Source organism: Erythrolamprus reginae, chromosome 8 (assembly GCF_031021105.1).
Source record: "Erythrolamprus reginae isolate rEryReg1 chromosome 8, rEryReg1.hap1, whole genome shotgun sequence".
NCBI lineage: Eukaryota > Metazoa > Chordata > Lepidosauria > Squamata > Dipsadidae > Erythrolamprus > Erythrolamprus reginae.
In genome coordinates, this window is record NC_091957.1 from 1,828,583 (window position 1) to 1,844,479 (window position 15,897).

Below are 15,897 nucleotides of genomic sequence, written 5' to 3' on the forward strand. Positions count from 1 at the left end.
CTTCTCTTAGAAACATAGAAGACTGACGGCAGAAAAAGACCTCATGGTCCATCTAGTCTGCCCTTATATTATTTCCTGTATTTCATCTTACAATGGATATATGTTTACCCCAGGCATGTTTAAATTCAGTTACTATGGATTTACCAACCACGTCTGCTGGAAGTTTGTTCCAAGGATCTACCACTCTTTCAGTGAAATAATATTTTCTCACATTGCTTTTGATCTTTCCCCCAACTAACTTCAGATTGTATCCCCTTGTTCTTGTGTTCACTTTCCTATTAAAAACACTTCCCTCCTGAACCTTATTTAACCCTTTAACATATTTAAATGTTTCGATCATGTCCCCCCTTTCCCTTCTGTCCTCCAGACTATAGTTCACTAAGTCTTTCCTGATATGTTTTATGCTTAAGACCTTCCACCATTCTTGTAGCCCGTCTTTGGACCCGTTCAATTTTGTCAATATCTTTTTGTAGGTGAGGTCTCCAGAACTGGGCACAGTATTATTCCAAATGTGGTCTCACTAGCGCTCTATATAAGGGGATCACAATCTCCCTCTTCCTGCTTGTTATACCTCTAGCTATGCAGCCAAGCATCCTACTTGCTTTCCCTACTGCCCGACCACACTGCTCACCCATTTTGAGACTGTCAGAAATCACTACCCCTCTTTCTTTCTTTCCTTCCTTCTTCATTCATAGATACATAGAAGATGGATGGCAGAAAAAGACCTCCTGGTCCATCTAGTCTGCCCTTATACTATTTCCTGCATTTTATCTTAGGATGGATCTATGTTTATCCCAGGCAGGTTTACCCAGTGGTGCGTGGAACAAGCCAACATCCTTTAAGTTAACAGGTAAGACTTTGACAAACAACCTAGGACTGTCAAACCTAACATAGAACGGAGTCACGCATGTGCTTACCGATTCCAGCTGTTTCCAACAGCTCTCTATGTGTTGCTGAGCTTTCCGTCCGTCGTGAAAATGCTGGAAGGAAGAATTCACAAGATCTTATTTAAAAAAAAAAACACAGGCAGACTTGGGTTTAAAGAGGCAAATGTATTGCCGTTTTTATGATAGGGGGTCGCCCCCCAACTTACAAATATTCGTTTCACCACCAGTGACAAGTTACCCGAAAGTTACCCAAAAAAGGCAACTTAGTCATCTTGGATCCCTGCGGTGATAGGTCTCTTTGACCTGTCTTACCTGAGGGTAGAACAAGAAGCAGTGGGTGGAAACTAAACAAGGAGAGAAGCAACTTAGAACTTAGGAGAAATTTCCCGACAGTCGGAACGATTAATCAGTGGAACAGAAGTTGCCTCCAGAAGTTGTGAATGCTCCAACACTGGAAGTTTTTGAGAAGATGTTGGATAACCATCTGTCTGAAGTAGTGTAGGGTTTCCTGCCTAAGCAGGGGGTTGGATTAGAAGACCTCCATGGTCCCTTCCAAGTCCAACTCTTGGTTTTTTAATTATTATTACTTTGAAGGCCTGGACCTAGATTTCCCCCATTGAATCTGACCATGGGAGTGAAAGACCTCCCCTGTCCGTTAATGTCTCCCTTCAGTCAACCACATCGTTGTCCCGTTCTATTTTGAGCGTCACGTCCTTCACGCCACAGAAGGAGGAGAACCGGAGAGCCACCCAGACAGGAGAACAACCCTTAATGGATCTGCTGGGCACCTGGCCAGAGGAGGAACATCCTTTGGTTGAAGGTTGGGCAGAAATACTCAGGGCCATCGGAGGAGACCGTCCTTCTCCCAAACCATCAGGTGCTCCTCACAAACCATCAGGAGATGCTGGGGATGGGACTACAACTTAACCGCAAAGATCCACCGGGCAAAGGGCTACACCAGTGTTTCTCAACCTTGGCAGTTTGAAGATGTGTAGACTTCAACTCCCAGAAGGTTGAGAAACACTGGGCTACACAAAGGAGAGAGACTTGTGGTGGTTGCTGATTTTTCACAGCAACTCAATACAGAGAAACATTCTGACTGTCAGGAAATTTCTCCTTAGTTCTAAGTTGCTTCTTTCCTTGTTTAGTTTCCACCCGTTCCTTCTTGTTCTACCCTCAGGGGCTTTGGAGAATAGCTTGACTCCTTCTTCTGTGTGGCAATATAAAAACATAGAAGACTGATGGCAGAAAAAGACCTCCTTGTCCATCTAGTCTGCCCTTATTCTATTTCCTGCATTTTATCTTAAGATGGATGGATGTTTATCCCAGGCATGTTTACATTCAGTTCCTGTGGATTGACCAACCATATCTGCTGGACGTTTGTTCCAAGCATCTACTACTCTTTCAGTCAAATCATATTTTCTCAGGTTGCTTCTGATCTTTCCCCCAAGTCAATTCAGATTGTGTCCCCTTGTTCTTGTGTTCACTTTCCTATTAAAAACACTTCCCTCCTGGACCTTATTTAACCCTTTAATATATTTAAATGTTTCGATCATGTCCCCCCTTTTCCTTCTGTCCTCCAGACTCTACAGATTGAGTTCACTAAGTCTTTCCTGATATGTTTTATGCTTAAGACCTTCCACCATTCTTGTAGCCCGTCTTTGGACCCGTTCAGTTTTGTCAATATCTTTTTGTAGGTGAGGTCTCCAGAACTGGACACAGTATTATTCCAAATGTGGTCTCACCAGCGCTCTATACAGCGGGATCACAATCTCCCTCTTGTTTGCTTGTTATGCCTTGAGCTATAATGACCGTGTGATTCACTTAAAAGTGGCAAAACGGGCGTCTCATTTAATGACCACCTTGCTAAGCAGTGGAAATTGTGGCCACCAGCTGAGGACTGCCATTAAATTTGCAACCACCAGCTCAACTGAGTCACAAAAAGTGCAGAATGCAGCTGCGAGAGCAATCATGGGCTTTCCCAAAAATGCCCATGTTACACCAACACTCCGCAGTCTGCATTGGTTGCCGATCAATTTCTGGTCACAATTCAAAGTGTTGGTCATCACCTATAAAGCCCTTCATGGCACCGGACCAGGGTATCTACGAGACCGCCTTCTGCCGCACGAATCCCAGCGACCGGTTAGGTCCCACAGAGTGGGCCTTCTCCGGGTCCCGTTGACTAAACAATGTCATTTAGCGGGCCCCAGGGGAAGAGCCTTCTCTGTGGCGGCCCCGGCCTTCTGGAACCAGCTCCCCCCGGAGATTAGAATTGTCCCCACCCTCCTCGCCTTTCGTAAGCTCCTTAAAACCCACCTCTGCCATCAGGCATGAGGAAACTGAGATATTCTTTCCCTCTAGGCCTTTACAATTCATGTATGATACGTTTGAATGGATGGATGTTTGGTTTTTACAAATAAGGTTTTTTTTAAACTGTTTTAGTATTGGATTTACATGCTGTTTTGTACTACTGTTGTTATCCGCCCTGAGTCTATGGAGAGGGGCGGCATACAAATCCAATAAATAAACAAACAAACAAACAAATAAATCTCTTTTTTAAAAGTCTGTTGTTACTCGGCACGTTCGACTGGTTGTAAACCGAGGACCAGCCATAGCGATGCCGGGGGGGGGGGGGGGAAGGAGGCACAGACAGAGGGAACCACTGAAGATGCTAAAAATCTCAGCTCCCTCTTTTCGTCTCCTTCTCTTTTTCAATGCCTTTTGTTAGCACCCAGACAGGCTGATTCCTTTCTGCTGTCATCTACGTCAACATCTTGACCTCCGTGGCTGAAATGTCAGGGATCTCCAGCTAATTTGGGGCTGGGATTTTTTTTTTAAATAATTTTTTTCAACAAAAATTACCCAGCCCTGGGGCAGTATGAAAATTGTCCACCCACAACATGTCTGTGCAAACTCAAGACGGCTGCATTTTTGGAGAGCTCCAAAACAAGAGAGAGAAACACAGAGAGAGAGAGAAAGAGAGAGATAATGAAAAACCCAAGTTTGATTGTTTTGGGGGTTTTGTGCTTTGCTCCGTCGTCAGTGTTAAAATCCCCATTGAAGACAGTTGATTTTATATAATGCTGCTCACTTTGCTCATTGCATTAAAACTTTTAAATAAATTTTAAACCTTCCAGAGATGGCACTGGGTGTTGCCTCTTCATTTATAAATACACTCGGAACTTGCATTTTTAGGACAATTATCTCTCTCTCTCGCTCTCTCTAATCTATCTATCTATCTATCTATCTATCTATCTATCTATCTATCTATCTATCTAATCTCTCTCTCTCTCTATCTATCTATCTATCCATCCATCTTCTTCTTTATCCTCTCTCTCATCTATCCATCATCTATCATCTATCTTCTTCTTTATCATCTATCTATCTATCTAATCTCTCTCTCTCTCTTTCTCTATCTATCCATCCATCTTCTTCTTTATCCTCTCTCTCTCTCATCTATCCATCATCTATCATCTATCTTCTTCTTTATCATCTATCTATCTATCTATCTATCTATCTATCTATCTATCTATCTATCTATCTATCTAATCTCTATGTCTTTCTGTCTGTCTGTCTGTCATAGCAAAGCTGAAAACCCCAAAACAATCAAACTTGGGTTTTTTATTCTCTCTCTCTCTCTCTCTCTGTGTGTGTGTGTGTGTGTGTGTGTGTGTTGGGTTTTTTCTGCCCTGCGTAAGGAATCTGGTGCCGCCCGAGGAGGTATCAATTCCGATCATCACCCAGACCTCAGCGTTCTCTTTTCCAGCCAGAGTTAATTGCCTGTTTGCAAACGCCAGCCTTCTCCGCTCCTTGCCAATCTTGAACACACTGCATTTCTTTCCTCTGCATCTTTCGGAGCAAATCACCCCGACAATCGTAGCCCTGAGGCTGAGCCCTCGGCGGGGCTACAGCAAGCAACCCATGCGTTATTTATACTTTGTGCCAAGGAAACAATAGGACGCTGATGGTTGTAAAAACACCCGACTGGGAATTAAAAGTCCCGAGAGGAACCACCTGCTTTTCTTCATTTGCTGGCTCAGGAGATGTTTGGATGGTCTTGTCAAGAAATAAAACGACGGTACAGCCATGAGGAGGCCTGCATGCTTGTATGTCAAGTTACTACTCCATAAGTCCTTCCTTCTGCCCACTCCTTCCTTCCTTCCCTCCCTTCCTTTCTTGCATCCATCCATCCATCCATTTTTCTCTCCTTCCTTCCTTCCTTCCTTCCTCCCTCTCTCCCTTCCATCCATCCATCCATCCATCGCTAACTGGCTTCCTTCCTTCCTCCCATCTCCCTTTCCTTACTTCATTCCATGCAGCCCTGACTGCTTTCCTTCCTTCCTTCCTTCCTTCCTTCCTTCCTTCCTTCCTTCCTTCCTTCCTCTCTTCTCCATCCATCCATCCCTAACCATCTTCCTTCCCTCCCTCCCTCCTTTTTTCCTTCCCTCCTTTCTCCCCTCCCTCCTTCACACTCTCTCTTTCTTCATCTTTCCCTCCATCCCGCCTTCCCTTTCCGTTTCAACTTCTCATCAAGCAAAATTTTCAACATTGAAATGTGATGGTTAAGAAGATTCCCAGAGTTACATTTCTTACATTAATTTTTCAGCTTTGCATCGGCTGCCCGGGGTTTCCACCGTCCTCAGTTCATTCAATCCGTGGCAGAGAAATCAGAAAGCTTGAGAGAGAAAAACGTCCTTACCGATTTTCTCTCCTGCTTGAGTTCTTGCACGTAACGGGCTAACTCGGTGGTGATTTGGGAAGTCATGTTTTCTGAAATGACCTCGTGTTGACCGGCGTAATCGTTCATTTCGTTCAAAGTTGCCAGGAAAGCTTGACAAGATGAATACCTAAAAGAAAAAAAATATTGAGATTCAGAAACACTTTTTAAGGGGTACCTCTACCTAAGAACGCCTCTACTTACAAACTTTTCTAGATAAGAACTGGATGATCAAGATTTTTTTGCCTCTTCCCAAGAACCATTTTCCACTTAAGAACCCCAGCCTCCGAAACTGTAACCGGAAAAGGTGGGGAGAAGCCTCCGTGGGGCTTCTCTAGGAATCTCCTGGGAGGAAACAGAGCTGGAAAAGGCGGGGAGAAGCCTCTGTGGAGCCTCTCTAGGAATCTCCTGGGAGGAAACAGGGCCGGAAAAGGCAGGGAGAAGCCTCCATGGGGCCTCTCTAGGAATCTCCTGGGAGGAAACAGGGCCAGAAAAGGTGGGGAGAAGCCTCCGTGGGGCCTCTCTAGGAATCTCCTAGGAGGAAACAGGGCCAGAAAAGGCGGGGTGAAGCCTCCGTGGGGCCTTTCTAGGAATCTCCTGGGAGGAAACAGGGCCAGAAAAGGCAGGGTGAAGCCTCCGTGGGGCCTCTCTAGGAATCTCCTAGGAGGAAACAGGGCCAGAAAAGGCGGGGTGAAGCCTCCGTGGGGCCTCTCTAGGAATCTCTTGGGAGGAAACAGGGCCTCCACCCTCCCTGTGGTTTCCCCAATCGCACGCATTATTTGCTTTTACATTGATTCCTACGGGAAAAATTGCTTCTTCTTACAAAACTTCTCTATTTAGGAACCTGGTCACGGAATGAATTAAGTTCGTAGGTAGAGTCACCACTGTACTTTTCAATAGGTTGGACTCTCATTCTGCCTTCGTAGACAGCACGTAGAACAAAAGGAATCACAAAGCTGGGAAGGACCTCAAGAGGTCTTCTAGTCCAACCCCCTTGATGCCTGTTTAATGCAGGCATCTGTTAAACCCAGAGATTCCCCAAACGTTTCCCTCCTTCAGCAAAATCATGAGCCGCCCCAAGCCTTCGGAGAGGGGCGGCATACAAATCTAATTAATAATAATAATAATAATAATAATAATAATAATAATAATAAGAAAGTCTTAATATTTCAGTTGACGAAAACCTACGTGTATTCATCCTCTTCTTTGGAGTTCTTTTTGGGCTGGTATTTTTTTGCGAGGTTCCTAAAAAAATTAAAACCGGAAAGAGAGAAAAGGGAAATAAATACATAAATAAATAAATTGCCAATAAATAGCTTAGCAAACTTTTTCTTTTTCTTCTTTAAATGGAAGATCATTTGTTTATTGGCTGGGTTGGTTTGTGGCCATTTAAGATAAGAATATTCTCACCGTGTTTGCAAAAAGCATTTTGCAAACACAAAATAAGCAATTGCAATCTTCTAAAAAAAAAATAATAGCACGTCCTACGACTGTAATTCTGGGCTCAAGCAAAGGCCTAGAGTCCATAAGAAGTTGGGAGGCCTATAACTTTAATAAATTAAATTAAAGACCTTGAATCAAGGGAAGTACAAGCGGCTGAAAACCAAGATTAATTTCTTCACCCAGCCTCTCGGAAATGCCTTCTTGTACTTTTTTCAAGGGAAAACTTCATTTTGTTCCCAAAATAAAGAGAAATGGATTTATATGCAAGGGTGCAGCTTGCTAAATTTGGAACTTGGGTGAATTTGCTTCTCCAATGAGATCGTTAGCGTGTCGTAAGGATGAAACATTTTACAGGGCAAGGGCTTCAATCAGACTCCCAAGCCTGAAGGTAATTTTATTTCTGTATCAGCCATAAACTACGCTGAAAATGGAATGGGTCAAAGTTGGGGATTAAAATCCATAAAACAAATTACGAAGCTAAATGAAGAAAGGTTTTTCTCTTCTCTTCCTATTCAGGACTTATAATCAAACATGACTTGTAGGAGACAAGATAAGTCGAAGGGCAGATAAATAAACAAGATTTCTGATAGAAAACAGTCAACCAGCAGAAGGGTCTTTGAATTTGCAGGATGTTGAGGGCAAAAATATCTAGGCAAAAAGTAGGTTTTGTCTAGTAAACCCTAAATATGAAACTCAGAAATTAGTAACAATAAAATAAAATAAAATAAAATAAAGCAAGTTTTGCCCAGTTTAGGAAGCTCTAAATCCATAAATCCCTGCCATCAAATATACTGTAGTTCAGAATACTTGGCAATGCAGGTATCGTATTTCCCCCAAAATAAGCCATCCCAGAAAAATACCATTTTCTTCCATTAAGATTAGGGAAATCAGGTAAGATGGCAAGAGGAGCCACGTCTTGCTCTATGCACCCCAAAATAATAAGAGCTCCCCCCCAAAATAAAGCCAAGTGCTTATTTCGGGGTTCAGAAGATATAAGTTAGGGTCAATGAAGGGCTGCAAAAATGGGTGGGTGTGGCTTATTTTGTGGGCGTGGCTTAGTGATCATGTGACAGGGTGTGGCTTAAAGGTCATGTGACTGGCTTAAAGGTGGCCAACTTGATGTCACTCACGTCAAGGGTTTGAGTTAGGGTGCCTGGCCTCATCTCAAAGAGAGACAATTTCCCTCTCTATTTACTATTGCTGAACATGCAAAATATACTATTTAATTCTATGTATATATATATATATGCCATAGGTGTAAGTACATATTACACACAGGCACACAAAAATATACATTATCTACTGTATAAACTGTATGTACACACACACACATGAACAACTCTTCTAAAATTATACACATTCAACCTCATTTACTGCGATAGGAAAAACATACCCAGAGCCCAGAAGGGAAAAAAATGAAAAAGTTCAAAATTTTTCTACCGGTTCTGCGTACCTGACCTTACCTGTAGGAACCCTTCATTGGTCAGGGTCTTATTTTTGAGGAAACGCGGTCGTCCTACAAGAATTACACATTTGGGACTCACCTAAGCTGCTTTGCATAATTGATCTCAATCTCCGTCCGGTCTTTGACGAATTTGATGTATTTTTCTAGGATGTCAATCCCCCACTGGGTGTGTTTTTCGAGAGTGTCAAATTGATCCTGCAAAGGAAGACAGAGTGACAAGAGTTGGAAGGGACTCTGGAGGTCTTTTAGTCCAACCCCCTGGGTTAAGGAGAGGGGGGAAAAGAGAGAGAGGCAGAAATATTTAGTTGGTCAGTGGGATCAAGCTTGGAGGAAGATTCGTTGCACTGTTCATCTGTTCAGAGAAACTTTTTTTTTAAAAAAAAGTAGTCATCTTCTTATAAAGTTATCAGACTTTAACAATTTAGCAAATGCAGGATTTGGTAGAAGAAACCTCTGTGGTTCGGTTTTAGCTTTGCAATGTGCGAAAAGGGGAACAATACAGTGGTCCCTCTACCTATGAACTTAATTCATTCCATGACCAGGTTCTTAAGTAGAGAAGTTTGTAAGAAGAATCCATTTTCCCCATAGGAATCAATGTAAAAGCAAACAATGTGTGCGATTGGGGAAACCACAGGGAGGGTGGAAGCCCAGTTTCCTCCCAGGAGATTCCTAGAGAGGCCCCACGGAGGCTTCTCTCTGCCTTTTCCAGCCCTGTTTCCTCCCAGGGGATTCCTAGAGAGGCCCCACGGAGGCTTCTCCCCATCTTTTCTGGCCCCGTTTCCTCCCAGGATATTCCTAGAGACACCCCACAGAGGCTTCTCCCCGCCTTTTCTGGCCCTGTTTCCTCCCAGGGGATTCCTAGAGAGGCCCCACGGAGGCTTCTCCCCATCTTTTCTGGCCCCGTTTCCTCCCAGGATATTCCTAGAGACACCCCACAGAGGCTTCTCCCCGCCTTTTCTGGCCCTGTTTCCTCCCAGGGGATTCCTAGAGAGGCCCTGTGGAGGCTTTTCTCCATCTTTTCTGGCCCTGTTTATTCCCAGGAGATTCCTAGAGAGGCCCAACAGAGGCTCCTCCCCACCTTTTCCGGCCCAGTTTCCTCCCAGGAGATTCCTAGAGAGGCCCAACAGAGGCTTCTCCCCACCTTTTCCGGCCCAGTTTCCTCCCAGGAGATTCCTAGAGAGGCCCAACAGAGGCTTCTCCCCACCTTTTCTGGCCCAGTTTCCTTCCAGGAGATTCCTAGAGAGGCCCAACAGAGGCTTCTCCCCACCTTTTCCGGCCCTGTTTCCTCCCAGGAGATTCCTAGAGAGGCCCAAGAGAGGCTTCTCCCCACCTTTTCCGGCCCAGTTTCCTCCCAGGAGATTCCTAGAGAGGCCCAACAGAGGCTTCTCCCCACCTTTTCCGGCCCAGTTTCCTTCCAGGAGATTCCTAGAGTGGCCCAACAGAGGCTTCTCCCCACCTTTTCCAGCCCTGTTTCCTCCCAGGAGATTCCTAGAGAGGCCCAACAGAGGCTTCTCCCCACCTTTTCCGGCCCAGTTTCCTTCCAGGAGATTCCTAGAGAGGCCCAACAGAGGCTTCTCCCCACCTTTTCCAGCCCTGTTTCCTCCCAGGAGATTCCTAGAGAGGCCCAACAGAGGCTTCTCCCCACCTTTTCCGGCCCTGTTTCCTCCCAGGAGATTCCTAGAGAGGCCCAACAGAGGCTTCTCCCCACCTTTTCCGGCCCTGTTTCCTCCCAGGAGATTCCTAGAGAGGCCCAACAGAGGCTTCTCCCCACCTTTTCCGGCCCTGTTTCCTCCCAGGAGATTCCTAGAGAGGCCCAACAGAGGCTTCTCCCTGCTTTTTCCAGTTACAGTTTTGGAGGCTCGGGTTTGTAAGTGGAAAATGGCTCTTAAGAAGAGGCAAAAAAATATTGAACACCCGGTTCTTATCTGGAAAAGTTTGTAAGTATAAGCGTTCTTAGGTACAGGTATGACTGTAGCAGCAGCTGAGAGAGATAACTTTTTGGGCTCACCAATTTTTTCCCCAGTAATCAGCCCAATATTGTCAAGAAACCGGCAACTCTGGAGGAAAAAACCTATTGTCGCTCAAATGCCAAGAAAAATAGCTATGCGAATTTGCAGACAAAATCTGCTTTACCTAATACTAATTGGCTCCTAACACCATGTTAGATAATTATGTCAGTTAAGCAGAAAACCATGAATATTCAGTACTTAAATATTGGTTCTAGTGGATAAGGCACCAGCTTAGAAACCAGGAGACTTGGAGTTCTAGTCCCACCTTAGACATGAAAAATGGCCAGGTGACTTTGGGCCAATCACCAGGAGATCATGAGTTCGAGTCCACCGTAGCTAGGTGACTCAAAGTGCCTATAAGTATTGGTAATAATGCCTTTGCTTTCTTTTGCCAGAGTCATCCTATTACAATTTAATCAACTTCATTTGTTTGGTGCAATTAACATTCAGAAATACAAGTAATCTTCTTCTTCTTCCTCCTCCTCCTCCTCCTCCTCCTCCTCCTTCTTCTTCTTCCTTTCTTCTTCTTCTTCTTCTTCGTCTTCTTCTTTTTCTTCCTTTCTTCTTCTTCTTCCTCCTCCTCCTCCTCCTTCTTCCTTTCTTCTTCTTCTTCTTCTTTTTCTTCCTTTCTTCTTCTTCGTCTTCTTCTCTTCTTCTTCTTCTTTTCTTCTTCATATTATTATTATTATTATTATTATTATTATTATTATTATTATTATTATTATTATTATTATTATTTCATTTGTTCCCAAGAAAGAGGTTTTATGGGTGATCTTTACTTGCATGACCTAAATTTTAGATTAAGATTTGCTAAAGACACTCTCTACCTTGAAGAACTCAAGAGATTTTTTTTAATTAAATTCATTTGTTCTGTGCATGTTAATTGCACCAACCAAATGAAGTTAATTAAAATTGATTTTAATTCCTAAATAAGGAAGCCTAGGTATCCTTTAAAAAATATAAAAGGAGTCAGAAAATTTCTGACACGCCAGTTTGAATTCGGTTTAGTTATTGTTCTTCTTTCAGTGTGTTTCAAATGCACTATAAGTGCATCAAATTATAAGTGTTGTTTAGTTATAATACAAAACTAACTTCAAGCCTAATGAATCCGTTTCAAGGAAAACAAGAGGTAAAACTCAGCACAATGAGACCGGAAGAAGAAATAAAGCTAGTTCCTTCTCTGTTTACAAACATACAACCCTGGAAACAAAACTTTCGGATTTTAAAAAGAAACTTTCTTCCGTGGAACTGGGAGCAGCTACAACTTTAAAGTTAATCTGACTGTTTGTTCCTTTTGGTGACTAAGTTTCAGTTTAAGGAAGGAGGTGTAAGAAAAACAGAAAATCTAGGAGAATAAGAGGAATTTGGTAGAATAATAGCTTCCCCATAGGAAAGTCTGCTTCTTTAATTTAAAGATTCTTTAAATTAAAAAAATTGCACGTGTTGTCTTTATAAAGCTCATTATCTGTCTCCTTCAACATGGGCAAATTTTGCTGATTTAATAAAATCACAATACAGCTGATTCTTCACTTACGACCACAACCAGCAACCTCCCTCCCTCCCACCCTCACTTTTCTATTTCTCCTTCCTTCTCTCATTTTTCTATTTCTCCTTTCTTCCTTCTCTTCTTCCCTTTCTTTCTTATTCCTTCCTTCCCTGATCTTTCTATTTCTCTTACTTTTATCCTTTTCCTTTCTTCCTTCTCTCGTTTTTCTCTTTTGTTCTTCCTTCTCTTCTTTTTCTTATTCCTTTCTTCCTTTGCTCATCTTCCTTTCTCCTTCTTCCCTTCTTTTCCTATTCCTTCCTTCCCTGATCTTTCTATTTCTCTTACTTTTATCCCTTTCCTTTCCGTCATGTTTCTATTTCTCCTTCCTTCCTTCTCTTCTTTTTGTTATTCCTTTCTTCCTTTGCCCATCATCATCATCATCATCATCATCATCATCATTATTATTATTATTATTATTTTGATTTGAATGGCGCCCCTCTCCGAAGACTCGGAGACTCCCTCTCCCTGATCTTTCTCTTTCTGTTACTTTTATCTCTTTCCTTTCTTCCTTTCTGTCATGTTTCTATTTCCCCTTCCTTTCTTCCTTCCTTCCTTTTCTTTTTCCTCCTTCCTTCCTTTCTTTTTCCTCCCTCCCTCCTTCCTTCCTTTCTTTTTCCTCCCTCCTTCCTTCCTTTTTCCTCCCTCCCTCCTTCCTTCCTCCCTTCTTTTCTTTTTCCTCCTTCCTTCCTTCCTTCCTTCCTTTTTGATGGGCTTTCCACCTTTGCCATTTTGAGGGTAGAGATTAAGGAGCCCCCTTTCACAAAACCCATTCCTCTGCACATTGTCTGGATAGATGACCCTTTAGGTTCCCTTCCAACTATACCATTCTATGGTCCCACTACACCCAGACCACTTCAAGCACCAGCGGCTGAAGTGAAGCTGCAAGGTTGCCACTCCTGGACAGCAACGTTTACAACTTTGGCATAAACCACTGGGGTCTGAACCGAACGAAACCATTCTCCCCCACGCCCCCTTTCCAACCCCCCCCCCACACCCCTCCCTCCCCCAAAGTCCCAAACAACCACCCCATTGGAGGTTCCCTCCCACCCCGTAAGCATACTTGCCATTGTCAACCCTGGTTTCTCCAATGAGCCACAAACAGGTGCGTCCACGCAACCGACTAAGCCTTAAACGCGAAGGATTAAAGCAGTGCCGAAGCCAAAACCAGGCTCTTCGACAAACCAGGGCATTCTCCACCGTGAAGGACGATTGGAGGAAGGTGAAATAAGCAGTGGCCCCCAACGATTTGGAATTTAAGTCCACGAAATCCACCCAGCAGCTGTTTCGGGTCTGGTTTAGCTCCTTCCAGCAAATTGCAGGGACCCCCGAGTTAAAAAGACCACCGAGTGGGGCAGCTTTCGGCGGCTGCCATAGCAACAGAGCCAGCAATCGTAGAAGAGGGTTGGGGAGGGGGGGGTCTTCTCCGCCAATGGAGCATCACTGGCTTGGATGTTCCCGTTTCTAACCGTGGTTTGATTCGAGGAAGCCCCGGCCCCGCTGCGCCAATCAGGGCTTTTGTCGAAGGAACTGTGCCAGCCTGCCGTTTGCTCTGAGCTGCAGGGTGGCAACGTGGAGGGCAGGAAGAAACAGAAGGTGACTCCAAGCTGGGGACCCTCTCCTCCTCCTTTCCCCCCCCCGCTACAAATTCCCCGTCTGTCTGAAAAGACAAAGCATCTTTTGCGAGCATCTTCGAGGAAATGTGCAAGCTGCAAACCCAACCAGCATCCTCGCCTGAGTTGCGAATCAGAAGGGCTTCTCTTGGCACAGGGGCGTCTACGGTGGGACGCCCATTGCAAAGTAGGCCCACACTGAACCCCCTCCCCCAAATTCTAACCGCTAAGCAAGACCTACGGAGAGGGGCGGCATACAAATCTAATGAATGAATGAATGAATGAATCAATCAATCAATCAATCAATGAGTGAGTGAGTGGGTAAGAAAGAAAGAAAGAAAGAAAGAAAGAAAGAAAGAAAGAAAGAAAGAAAGACAGCTACCAAGCAACTTGGGCCTCGTTTCTTTAATAATCAGAACTGCAGAAAAAAAACCATGGCTGCCAACCTGCCTTCCATTGTGGACCTGCAGACTGCATGAGTCAAAAAGAGGGCGGTGAAAATATTGACTGACCCCTCGCCTCCTGGACACAAACTGTTTCAACTCCCACCCTCCAAACGTCGCTACAGAGCCCTGCACACCAAGATGACTAAACACAAGGAGAGTTTTTTCTCAAACGCCATCACTCTGCTAAACAAATAATTCCCTCAACACTGTCAAACTATTTACTGAGTCTGCACTACTATTACTACTAGTTTTTTCTCATCCTTCCTATCACCCATTTCCTCCCACTTAGGACTGTATGTCTATAACCTGTTGCTTGTATCCTTACGATTTTTAGTAATATTGATTGTTTCCTGATTGTTTATTTGTACCATATGACAATCATTAATAATAATAATAATAATAATAATAATAATAATAATTTATTAGATTTGTATGCCGCCCCTCTCCGAGAACTCATGGCCCATCAAATCTGCCCTTCTACTATATTTCCTATATTTTATCTTAGGGTGGATCTATGTTTATCCCAGGCAGGTTTAAATTAAGTGACTGTGGATTGACCAACCACATCTGCTGGAAGTTTGTTCTAAGCATCAGAAGTTGTGACTGCTTGAATAGTAGAAGTTTTAAAGATGATGTTGGATAACCATTTGTCTGAAGTGGTGTAGGGTCTCCTGCCCAAGCAGTGGGTTGGACTAGATGACCTCCTAGGCCCCTTCCAACTCTGTTGTTATTAGATAATTTAGACTTAAGGTGCCAAAAATTTGAAATGGTTTCCCTCTGGACGAGAAGAGGCCTTTGCAGTGCAGGCTGAGGTTTGACAGCAGAATGAATGTTCTATTTTTAAACACTGAGTGGCTCAAACAGACCCTTAAATGGGCTACAGTACCACACCACCGGGAGCTGCACTTTTGCACTTAGCTAACACACTCACACCTCCACACACACACACACACCCAAGATGGATGTGTGCATGTTTTGATTTCCTGCACAAGCTGGGAATAAGGTTGAACTTATTAGCACTCCAAGAAACTTAGAGGCACAGCCTTAGCCTGAGGGGCTTTTTTTTTCCAAGCACACAATTGTGGAGATTGTGAATTGCAAATTCAGGAGGGAACTTGTGACTCTGAATAACAAAACATGAGAATCTCAGTTTTAACATCCATTCAATCTGAGTATTGCATTGGCAGTTCTGTGTTAGCAAAAACTTCAGAAGAGAAGGATTTAGGGGTAGTGATTTCTGACAATCTCAAAATGGGTGGACAGTGTGGTCGGGCAGTAGGAAAAGCAAGTGGTATAACAAGCAGGAAGAGGGAGATTGTGATCCCCTTATATAGAGCACTGGTGAGACCACATTTGGAGTACTGTGTTCAGTTCTGGAGACCTCACCTACAAAAAGATATTGACAAAATTGAACGGGTCCAAAGACGGGCTACAAGAATGGTGGAAGGTCTTAAGCATAAAACGTATCAGGAAAGACTTCATGAACTCAATCTGTATAGTCTGGAGGACAGAAGGAAAAGGGGGGACATGATTGAAACATTTAAATATGTTAAAGGGTTAAATAAGGTTCAGGAGGGAAGTGTTTTTAATAGGATAGTGAACACAAGAACAAGGGGACACAATCTGAAGTTAGTTGGGGGAAAGATCAAAGGCAACATGAGAAAATATTATTTTACTGAAAGAGTAGTAGATCCTTGGAACAAACTTCCAGCAGACGTGGTTGGTAAATCCACAGTAACTGAATTTAAACCTGCCTGGGATAAACATATATCCA

General features: G+C 43.6%; 1 protein-coding gene across 11 annotated transcripts in view; it reads right to left on the reverse strand.

Moving 5' to 3' along the window:
• The window catches only part of FNBP1 (formin binding protein 1), an 83,223-nt gene that overhangs the window by 41,851 nt on the left and 25,475 nt on the right, over positions 1–15,897 (reverse strand). For all 11 annotated transcript variants that reach the window (XM_070758649.1, XM_070758648.1, XM_070758641.1 and 8 more), the window contains exons 2-5: positions 8,592–8,707; positions 6,793–6,849; positions 5,587–5,734; positions 918–980 (exon numbers count right to left, since the gene is read on the reverse strand). In XM_070758649.1, coding sequence (XP_070614750.1) covers positions 918–980; positions 5,587–5,734; positions 6,793–6,849; positions 8,592–8,707 — 384 coding nt within the window. The remainder of the gene's footprint in view (positions 1–917; positions 981–5,586; positions 5,735–6,792; positions 6,850–8,591; positions 8,708–15,897) is intronic.